Source organism: Rhamphochromis longiceps, linkage group LG14 (assembly GCF_057381845.1).
Source record: "Rhamphochromis longiceps isolate RC_006_pf linkage group LG14, R_longiceps_female_GT1.1, whole genome shotgun sequence".
In the NCBI taxonomy this organism is placed as follows: domain Eukaryota; kingdom Metazoa; phylum Chordata; class Actinopteri; order Cichliformes; family Cichlidae; genus Rhamphochromis; species Rhamphochromis longiceps.
Window position 1 is genome coordinate 10,613,415 of NC_140570.1, and position 11,782 is coordinate 10,625,196.

General features: G+C 41.8%; 1 protein-coding gene across 1 annotated transcript; it reads left to right on the top strand.

Moving 5' to 3' along the window:
* The first annotated feature begins 3,929 nt into the window (after window positions 1–3,929).
* On the top strand, window positions 3,930–6,818 carry LOC146653671 (uncharacterized). Its single transcript, XM_085379951.1, has 5 exons — window positions 3,930–4,325; window positions 5,448–5,536; window positions 5,649–5,821; window positions 5,985–6,161; window positions 6,599–6,818. Exons 1-5 carry the CDS (start codon window positions 4,321–4,323, stop codon window positions 6,605–6,607), a joined length of 453 nt encoding a protein of 150 aa, XP_085236077.1. The 5' UTR covers window positions 3,930–4,320; the 3' UTR covers window positions 6,608–6,818.
* The last annotated feature ends 4,964 nt before the right edge of the window (window positions 6,819–11,782 follow it).

Genomic DNA, 11,782 nt, shown 5'->3' on the forward strand with positions numbered 1-11,782 from the left:
AGAATTTTTACAGCTTTTTCATATACAAGCAGTAATATCTGATTGAACAGTTGCAGATAAATGTTCATATTAGGCACTTAAAGTCTGCAAATCCTGGCATGATACTTGGATCAGGACAGCAGACTTTAGACAGTTTATTTCACAGACAGTTTGAGGAAAATACAGGAAGAAGGGAAAATGCCTAAGGCCACTTAGAAAGCTACCAATAGCCAATTACTGTTAGTATGATTAATCAAGGTGAGATTACTCCCATTAACCCCTGTACTGGAGCAGACTACAGGAGCAGCCTGAGGGTCACTGTCCTCATTATTGGCTTTCAGTGGATCTATGTGGTGTGCCTCATGTAATTCATTACCTTTTACTGTAGAAGAATGAACAACAGAGGAGACAGCAGGGAAGAGAGATAAAAGATATGAGAATGAAGTACAGCGAGAGACACACAAAGATGAGGAAGAAATGTAAACAACCAAATAAATCGTAAGCACAATTTTACTTGGAGGTGTTGGCATTGAATTGCAGTTCAATAGCTGATAGTACAGATTAAAACATGGTTTAATTAAACCCACGGTGTAGCAGGACCCCTGCTAAAGGACGTCTGGTTATATATTGTATTTCTCATCTTAAAGTGGTAGAATAATCTAATTAAAGCTCGATCCAAACAGAGAAGTTTTCTTATATCGGCTAGTGCAACATAGGCAACTCTAACTTCCATCGAAACCTTCAATTTAAGTTCAGTTTATACAGTTTATAAGGTACTGCAAAATGAAAATTTTGCAGATTGTCACAAAAAATTATTTTGTTTTTTTAGTCTGTAACATGGAAAAAGTTGGAGAAGCACCAATGTAATAATTCCCCAAAGAAAACATTCAACGTCATTGTAGATGCAGGGGGAAGCTGAGAGATCTGTCTACCCACCTGCTTATTTGTGTTGCAGAAATTAAAATCATCTTCAAAGAAATGTCACATAAGATGTTCTTTTTCAGTATGTCAAGGACTGCATCACCAAGCCTGTACTTAAAAGTCAAGGGGAAATGTTAATTCATGCAGTATTGTGAGTTTGGCTAGTAAAAACGCCTGAACTCTGACTATTTTGTGTAAATAAATAAATAAATAATGAAGGTTTTGTGAATGGGGTGCAAATCTTTTGAAGTCCTATACATCCATATTCACTCTTCATCCTTTCTGTCTGCAGGCCTGATGGGACTTTGAAGTGCAGCTCGGAGGATAAAAGTACAGCGCTGTGAAATGATGAATAGTGGGAAACAGACCTATGTCTTTTTGATTACATTTAGCTGACAAATGATTTTCTCCATATATATCTAAATAGGGCTATACGCTGTGATTGCTTGGTAGATAAAAATGAATAAGATCGCCTCAAGTAAATCAGTGTCAGTGTAATGTAGTCAAAGAAATTTATTCTGATTGGCAGACACATTATTAAAATTCTGGACACTCAATAACACAAATGCTCCTCCACGGTGTGTGTGTGTGTGTGTGTGTGTGTGTGTGTGTGTGTGTGTGTGTGTGTGTGTGTGTGTGTGTGTGTGTGTGCGCGCACATGCAATTTTGTGCATATTTTAAGTCAAGCAATTGTGCAGAAAATACAGTGATGTGGTGCTGACACTTCTCAGAGCTGCATCGTGGATGAGAAAGAGCTGTAATGCAGTGAATCACTGAAGGAGCCAAGCTGACTCACATGCAATTAAAGCTACATGGAACATAAGAAGCGTGAGTTAGGATGAAGGAAAAGGAACAAAAATGTCATAGTGTACACAAAAAAAAAAAACCACGAGGCTCCAAATGATGAAGGGAGCAGGCAGAGGCAGGAATCAAATTAAGAGACAGCAAACAACAAAGAGCAACATAATAATAGAAAAAACAAAGCACCATCACAATAAACTAGCTAGTCATAGATATCAATAGTTACTAAATAATAAACGATATTGTTCCGCACGCAAGATAGACAGCGCACAGTGTGCTTTGAGGCAGCAGCCAAGAAAGCTTTAGTCCGCGTCTGTGAATACCCATGTGTACACCTGTGTGCATACCTGTGTGGATCAGCATGCTTGCATTCCAAAGGTTTCTCCATGTAATGATCTGCTAGGGAGTGTGGGGGGGCCACAGCCCCGTCCTCCAGGGTGTGAAGCGGGTATGGAGGAGATCAAAACTCCAGACATCCAGAGGCCCCCAGAACACAAGAGACCATGGAAGACCAACAGAGGGGCAGCCGCGCCACTGTTCCAGTAAGAGCTGAGGAGAGTCCCAGATGAGGGCTCGCCCAGCAGCCGCGGAGCAGAAGCCAGGGGGAGTTGCAGTGACGCGCCTGTGAGCTCCGCCGGCCCCCAGCTGTGCCTGAGTGACCGAGCCCCAGGCCGAGAGGCCGGGGGCACCCCACCTCCAAAGGGGCCCGAGCGAGCCCCAGGCCCCAGGCCCCGACAAGCGGCCGCCAAGGAGTGAGCCGGTGTGTACCCGGACGCCATTGGCAGGGGAAGTGGTGGTGGGGGGAGATAGGCCTCCAAACCTTGGAGGGCCTGAGGTGTCCCCAGAGAGGTGGCGTCTGATACCCAACCTGACATATAGACACAGACATACAGGCACACACAGACACAAACATCCATTCCCACCCTCATGCTCTCATATGCACTCACTCCACACTCAACCAACGTGGAGACAGACATAAAGAGACGTTGTACACACGATCACACTCCCCAAGCGTACTCTACAAACCGGGTCTAGGTACCCTTGCCCCTGGAGGGGGGAATTGCACCCAGACCCAGGTGGTGTTACCCTTTTCCCTGCGGTGGGGAGAGGCAGACCACCCCGACTCCGCAGCAGCAGGGAGGCCCCACACCCCAGACCGCAGTCGGACGGCCAACTCCTCCTACTAGCCCTCCCGCTCCAGCAGGCCGCAGAGAATGGGGGTGGGAGAAGACTCCAAACCTCCCTCCACCCGCTCATTGTAGTGTTGATGCATATGTGTTCTAAGGTGCAATTAAAACCCAGGAGGGCATGGAGCTACCTGCCAAGGAGCAGCAGGTAAGCGCATAGTCCCTCCTGCTAGCCCTCAATGACTAAGTGTATTTAAAATTGAGAGGTGGGCAACGACGTCAGGGGTGAGGTGTACACCCTGATGGTAATTTGGACTCCGCGATTGAGCCCACCCCCAAGATCCTATATGTATGTGTAATGAGAGTGTGAATAATGTGAATGTCTAAGTTGTGGGATAAAATTGAGGCAGAGGCAGCCAGAAGGGGACAGAGGGGGGGGGTAGCCTCCTCTGCACCCTGGTGACATACCCCTACTCCAAGGCCCTGCATGTGTGGGTGGTTGTGGAGGAGCGGGAAGAGGGAGGCAGCTGGAGATGGGGAGGGAAGGAAGGGAGGGGTAGGTAACCCCTCCCTGGGGCCAGCTCCCCCGCTGACCCCAGTAGGCACTCCCACCCTTCGCGACCCGCCAGGGAAAGGGGGCCCAGGCCCATCAGACCGGGGCCCAGTGCAGTAGCGCCCCCCGGCTCCACAGAGCCCTGGACAGTCCACCCAACCCCACCACAGAGAAAACTGCACCCACCCCACCATCCACTCATCTTCCAGACTACATAAGACGGTAAACGCCCAGGCTGAGATCTTCCTCCACCTCTCCTGTATCTCCCCCTCCTGCAGAGAGTTCCTGAAGAGAAGAAAGCTCCTGCAAGATGTGACCATCCCCCCCACCAGTTGAAGAGCCCCCCAGGCGGCTCGACGCACCGGCGGCACCCTGCTCCAGGGCCGGGCCCCCATGCACCCACCCGCCCACAACCCCGGCAACACACCAACCAGGACCCAAGCCCCGAGGCTGCTCTTTGTTGTTTGCTGTCTCCTCTGTTTGTTTTTTTTGTTTGTTTTTTTTTCTCCATACAGGTGACCCAGGAGTTTTTTTTTTTTTCTTTTTTTTTTTTCTCTCTCTTCCCCCCCCTTCTCACCGTCTCTTCTCCCCTTTGGTTTTCTTTCTTTCTCTCCCCCTCTTTCTCTCATTCATTCCCCCTGTCCTATTTATTTAAAAAAAAAAAAAAAAATGACAAAGGATGAACTGAAGCTCTGCCATCACGTAATGTCGCATACTGCTGTTTCTGATGTCATTTAAAAAAAGAAAAGAAAAAAAAAAAAAAGGAATCAAATTAAGAGTTGAAGCAGGAGGCCTGAGGGTGCTTGCTGCTGCTTTTCCACGAGCAGCAAAACTTCAAACAGCAGCTTTTTTGTTTCAGAGCTAAGAGACGAAAAGTTATCAGCCTGACTCAACAGTACAGTAGCAATATAGTGTTCATCACGAACAGCATGGATGTAGATGCAGTAAGTTTAAGGCGTTAAAGTTTTACTACTATTAATGGTCGTACTGATACAGCGTATTCTATGTTATATATTTCTGTTAACCAATAAATAAAGTCATAATCCTCCTACTGCAACCTGCCACTTTATAATCAATAGCAACATGAGGTGAGGTGTCTCGAGAAAAGTGTCAGCGTTCCCAAAGATTACGTAAAAAGAAAAATGAAAACAGCCAACAAACAATAAAACCAATGTGCCAACTACAGATGGAAGCAGCCCCTCTGACATGATGCATTCTGTTGTCCTTAGGAGACGGATGTGACAATTTTAGAAATGAAGATGGAGTGCTAACTTATTAACACTTGGTTAATAAGCGGCATCCAAAGACCGTATAACTGGATCACACAGACACTAATACCTGCTAATAAGTGCCAAGTAGCAGACTAAAATAACACAAACCAAAATTGGAACACTGATGTGTAGCTTACAGCCCAAAAAAGAAGTCAGCAAATTATCAGGTAATTAAAAAACACTCTAAAAGGCACCGACAGCCCAAAGACAGTTGAAAGGTTCAGTTCAGTTGTGTGTATGTGTATCTTGTCCACACGTAAACTGCGTTTAGCATTTACGTGTGGACGAGGAAGACGGAGAAAACGCAGCGTCAAAGGTGTGCGCCTATTTTGACGCCACACTGTGCGCCAAGTTTTTGTCTCGGTGCCATGAATTCCTACAATGGCAGACTTAGACAAAATACTGTTAATGTTATTATCTTCAGTGTTTAAATGCTTACATATACGGGTTTGCTTGTAATTGTTGCCTATATACATTTTAAGCTATTATTTATTATTTAGTTCAATCAATAGATCAAGTTTTGTAGTGACTATGAAATATATTGTAATTATCTGTTTCCTGTTTATCTGCAATATCACCACATAATATAGTCCAAAAAGTGGAAGCTTGTAAACTTTTTTATAAATGCAAAGCCGTGTACACTTGTGCACTTCAAAAATCCCTTGTATACTGTACCTTCTTGCACATCTCCGTTTCCTGTGTGTGTTGTTATAAATTAAACTGTAACTTTAGGAAAAAATATTCCAAAAGCACATTTGTAATTACTTATGACCGTTTTCAACTTTTTTTCTTTAGACCAAATCCCCTGTACACATATAGTGACTCAGAGGATGAGCAGCCCACAAAAAAATGGTTTCCCCAGGCCCCTCAAGTGAAAATACCAGGTAATAAAATACTGTCTAGTGTCTTTGTACATATCTGTGTGTGACACAAGGAAACTTTTGACAAGTTGTCTGTATTCTTAAATACTTAAAAAAAATTATCTTTTTCTGTCAGACCTGACGAGAGCTGTTAACAAACTCCGTGAGGAGGTCAGAGCCATCCGCAATACCGGCTGCAATGAATCGGTAGATGCTGGGGTACTGCCTCTGGATTTGCCCTTGCACAACATTGAGGAGCTAAACAATGCAGAGCCAGCTCTTCAATCACAAGAGGCAAATAAGGCAATGGTAAGTATATAAAGGTTATGTACACTTTGTAACTATAAAGTGTAATAGCTGTCAGATGTGATTTAAATACATAACAACGGCTTGTTGATTAAACACACAAGCACTTGCATACACATTTAAGACATGAGACATGCTAATTCCATCTCTTAAAATGTGTCTATAGGTGAGACGCTTTGCCTTGATTGGAAGGACCACACTGGAGGTGCGAGTCCGCCGTGTAATGGCTTATGCCATTACAAACGAGCTGGCCTCGGTACTAAACTGGGCAGGGAAAAAACCAAGGACCAGACAAAGCAAAAAATGGCATTTAAAGATACAGCGCTCTGCAAATGCATATTTGGTAAGTTTTACTGTTTTTTTTTTTGCTATATTACTTTGTCTTTCTTAATAACAAGACTTTCATGTCCGGTTAATCTGGAGATGGAGTCTTTGGTCTTTGGCTTGTTTAGTCCTCGGGTTGTAGTTTGTACAGCCCGAGGACCCCATGTTTATTTTGTTTTAAAGGATACACGGCACACCATGCTAAGACTTATCACTTTTTCCGCTCATAGCTCTTTGGGAATCAAATGCGGCAGTTTGCAGATTTACGCCTGGTGACTTTCATGTTTATCAGCCCAGGAGTTTACATACTTTCTCCCCGCTGAAGACAGTTAACAAGAGCTTATTCATGTGCTCTAATTCACTTTTTTTGTTTGTGTGTGTGTGTGTGTGTGTGTGTGTGTGTGTGTGTGTGTGTGTGTGTGTGTGTGTGTGTGTGTGTGTGTATTTTTGTCCTAGATGGCCTGATGCAGCAGTTAGGGGCAAACTCTATGTCCGAGTTTGTCTTTGCGCAAGCAGTGCAGAAATGGCTCCGATACTCCGATACGCCCCAGATCGTTTGGGTGGTGCAGGACGCACATCATGCATCCCCATCCCAGAGTAAAAAATTACAAACTTCTGTGAAACATATAAATGTAAATAGGAAACTGTCTTTTAATAAAGTATTTAGCAAACAAAACATGCCTATTGACCTTTTTTTTCTCTGTTACATCACATGCAATGCTTTCTTATTTTAGGATATTAATATTGACATGATACATTGTGAGACATTTGGGGGTTTTTTTTATAAAGGTTGTCCAATTTGAGGAATAAGTACAATTATGTGTTTAGGTGGTTTAAGTATTGATGGAAACATGCAGTAGTTTAGTATTGGTTAAAATACCTATAAAGAAAGGTAGATTTCCAGTCATGATTTAACTGTTGTTTTAATAAAAAGCAACTGTGCGAAAGAGGTGGAAAATCAACACCATAGCTCAACAGTGTTTCAATATCAGAATCTGACATTGTTTCAATGTCAGGTTTCAACATTGATTCAACATCAAAACCTGACGTTGTTTCAACGTTAAAAAAGGGTGCAAGAGTGACGTTAGGTCAACGTCACATTTCAACGTTGGTTCAATGACACAGCCTGATATTGACTCAACAGTGTTTCAATGTTTCCTTGCTATCTGGGATATGTTAAGGTTCAAAATTGAGGAGGGAGAGTACAAACCACCCATGGTCCAGAAGCTCTTGGTCAAACAATGATTTTAATGAACACACGTGTGGGAAGACACTCTGTACGCAGACAGCCAGTAGTCCTCGACTTAATCAAAGCATGAACAGATATTTTATAGCATCAGGGTTTGATTTACTGACGCCCCTTCATGCGTCACAGATCCATTTTATACATAGATCAGATCAACACTACAATGACTTTTCACCCAGAAGATCATCTTCTATTTTCATGGCTGGTACTTTCCGTTCTTATCTTAAAGTGAATTGTTCCTCTTTCTTGTCGAGACATAACTAATCTCTCCTCTAAATAAATCTAACTAATGTGTGTGTATGTGTTGACCTCACATGCTCTTTGTGTCACCTCTTCACCTCCTACTGTCTGTGTCTCGTCCTCAAATGCTCTTTCTCAATTCACCTGTTGCACTTCTGACCTTTCACTAGACCAGAAGCTCACTGAGACTATGTGTATGTCTTCTACTAAATAAATGTTTTAACCAAGAACCTCTACTAAAACCTTAATATAAAATGATCTGATATATAAGTGTTTTGTAAGCATGTATTGCAATTCCTTCTATGGCTCCAAGTCACTTGCACAATAGATTGTCCGAACATCGCGCCGAACAACGCTTCCGACCCCCAATTAATTGACCGAGCTCCAACTCTTTAATAAGCACAGATATGCATTGTGTATAAAATAGTCATAACTGCTTAAGGCCTTCTTAAAGCTATCTGTTACATTGTTAAAGCCTCGTCTTAGCCTGCTGCTCAAAATAACTTCCTGCTTTCACTTCTGCATACAACTTCCTGTCAGCCTGCAACTCAGTCTTTCTGAAAGAGACACTGTTTAAACCTCTGAATGCAATATCAACTCCAGATTATATTATTAATGCAATGCTAATGATGACAATTATTTAACAATAGCAGTAAAATAATTTCCCTGCTCCACACTCCCTCTCTCGACCTCTGGAACACCAGAGGTCGCAATACATTGTGTCCTCGCTCAGACCCTCTCTAGCCGTCCTCTGGCTCAACCAGCTCCCATTCGAGAACACTCCATGTGTAAGCTTAGGTTTTCTCGGTCCCTCTCTGGTAGTTCAGCAGGCCTCGAGATCTCCAGGATCCTCGCCCCTCCTGTGGTCGCCGAGATCGATCCTCTGCAAAGGAAACAAAACACCTTTTCCTGCAACTCCCTAACTTATCCTTTTTGGGACTCTTTAATCAAAAGCCTGATCCTAATTATGTTCTTAACTTATTGACTTATATTTATATATATTCTTCAACGTTACTCATCACTTTAAAACTCTTTAAGCCCTGCTTTTACGTCCGGTTGCTCGCTCTATTTTCCCTATATGACCATCAACATCCTGTGCACAAATTGTCGCTGCTGCAAGTCCCTCTACTCTAAAAGATCCAAAAGAAAACAACCACTTTAATCAATTAAGTTTAAGCATATAAGCAACTACTCCTGTATACATTTCACCATAGCTAAATGCTGCCTTGAAACAACTCCTGTGTGTTAACACTAACTTCATTTTAAAACCTCACATTTCCTATGTTATCACCTGTTTTTGGTATAGCCTTTTTATTTCATTTTGCTCCTTTAATGTAACAATACCTTTTAATTCTAATTTATCAGACTTAACCAAAATATATGCTTTCCTTCCTCTTTGGTCCTTCTTTAAGTTCAGTTAAAAGCTAAATGAATTTGAGGCCTTTTGCCTGGAATCAATACTGTCATGTGTGTTTCTTAACTCTGTGTCTGTAAGCGTGTGCAATCCTTCAATAACTTCAATAACTCATATCAAAAAATGCAATATGTATAAAAATCATTTCTATTTATAAACTCTCCCCTTTATCCTAAAAATACCTCCTATGTAATATCTGTATGTGTAAGCCTACATTATAACCACTACTTCTAGAAATCAAAAAGAACTCAAAGCTGTTCTACTCCTTCAACCCTCACTAATTTTCCCTCTAAGAATTATTCACAGCTTTGAAAAACCGGCATTGTATCTTCTAAACAGGATTCAGTTCTGTCATGGTCCTGGGCCATGTTGGCCCAGTATTCTTGGTTCCTTGTATTTTCGCTCCTTATTTAGGCCAGGTTTTCTGAGGTGTCCTGTTGTGGTGTTCCCTAAGTGTTTTTCCCTTTGTGACTCTTACCCCCTTGTGCCCCTCTGTGTATTTATGAGCTCTCGTCTCTCTTTGTGTTTATTCCATGTTTCCCCCAGCCTGTTATGTCTGTGTTCTCCCCGTGCTTTCTCTCCTCCTGTCTGAACCTCTGTGTACTTCCTGTTTTACTTTGACAGTCTCTCGTCAGTATGCGTAATGTTGTGTTCACTCCTGCCCTGTCTCGTTATGTTTATCAGTGTCACCTGTGTTCCCCACCTGTGTGTAATCTCCCTGTGTTCTCTGGGTGTATTTAAGTTGTGTCTTCTGTTATGGTAGTTGCTGGTTCGTCTGTGTTGTTTCCCCTCGGTCTCCCTGCATCTCTTGTGTATTTCCCCGGACCTCCCTGCATCCTCGTTTCTGGTTTGTGTTATTAGCTTACCCAGTTTAGGTTTCCGGTTTCTTGTTTTTCCACCAGTACAGTTTTGTGCCCACCGTTATAAATAAATATTCACCTGCACCAGAGCTGCCGCCTTTTGGGTCCTTTTCTACAACTCCACACGGCTTGCCCCGCAAACCGTGACAAGTTCACTTTAATCCTTTAACCTTAACTTAAAAATAACAGTTTCAGTTTTACCATATCCAAATGATCAAAAACCCAAAAGGTCCTAAAATGATCCTAAATTATTAAACAATTAAATTATTAAACCCTAAACCCCCCTTTATCTTGATACATTTCATGTGTCAAGATACTATACAAAACTTAAAAATGCTCAGTTTTCCCCACTCATGTTCCAATCTATGTCATAAAAATAAACTTAAAACAGAACAGTTATCAGTCATGTGTTTCTTCAATTAATGGTAACTGAGTTACATCAAAAAATATTTCCCCTTTAGCATTTGGCATTCTCCCAACAATATACTATAATCCCATAATCTAACCCCAGTCAACAAAACAAAACAGAAATTTTCTCTGGTAAAAACAAATTGTTTGTCCACATTTATTCATCCTCACATTCACTCACACATTCACTCCATATTTTTGCTAATAGTGGAGCTTCCCGCGTCAGATTCTCCACCCTCAGCAAAATGAGCTCAGTCATTTTTTATTTTCCATAGGAAAATATTTCTTTATGCTTTTGGACTGGATTGACTCGCATAAAATCCTTTTTACAAGGACTTACGACCTGAATAGTCCCCAGGTAGCTTTCTCCTCAGCCAATTATGATCTGGAAAGCCCCCTTATATTTGCTCTTCCCGAGAATTTTCAGCGCCGTTATTCACTGTTGCAGGCCTGCTTAAAACAGAAATGGAAAAAATAGAGCTGATTGTTAGCTCATAAAAACAAAACAAAATCACCTGACAGGTTTTCTTTAAGTGCACTGTTACAAAATAATGGGCCCAATTTTTAGACATGTCCATGTTTCCTAAAACTCCCTCTATTAAAAACAAAAACAACAACAACCCGAACCTTAAACACACAAAAGTTTTGCCACCACATAATTTCAGCTCCTCAATACACCGAAAGTCTCATTAAAACCACACAATTTGCACACAAAAATCACCCCCTTATGCTCTGTAACATACTTACATTCAGCATAAGACCCCCTTACAACAACATATCACTAAACTATAAATTTCCTACCCAACTCTGTACTTCTCTTCTCTGCTATGCTTCCTCTTCTGAAAGTCACTTCCTCAGTCACACACATACAGGAAGCTCCTACGTCACCACTCACTCCAGCTAATGTGCATACTGAGTCATCTCTCAAAAAGCTGTAACAACAGAAACATATGTTTAAACATTCCCAACTCATTAAATCATTTTATTTCTTTCTACAGTGATCACTGGTTTTGATCACTCAGTACGAGAGAGCACTCCTAAGTCACTCTTTTAAAACTACTTTAATCACTTTTTGTTTACATAACTCACTCCCTTTGTCATATGGCTTCTTCTATTCCTCAATTACAAACTCAAATGCATTTTATTAAACATTCACACCATTGTATCATTCATACAAAATAGCAAGCTGTTCTTCATTGCATATGTTTGTGTTCTTAGCCAGGTTTAATCAGTGTCTATGCATTAAACTCCATGAGCTTGTCTTGTCTATATAAGGTTAATGCATTTTCTGTTTGTGTGTGTGAATTTGCATATGTTGCTTTTGCAGTGTGTCAGACTCCTGCACAATTCTCCACTCAAGCCGTCAGTTTCTTTCCCAAATTTACTAACCCAAATTTTAAGTTCCCACCTTATTAACAGCATTCCTGCTCCTCAGCCAGAAGTTAGGGCCCACTTGTCAGGTTTGTGGAGAC

Coding starts and splice junctions, on each gene's coding strand:
- LOC146653671 (XM_085379951.1), top strand. Junction 5,537..5,648: donor CCCTCAAGTGAAAATACCAG/GTAATAAAATAC, acceptor TTTTTCTGTCAG/ACCTGACGAGAGCTGTTAAC. Junction 5,822..5,984: donor AAGAGGCAAATAAGGCAATG/GTAAGTATATAA, acceptor ATGTGTCTATAG/GTGAGACGCTTTGCCTTGAT.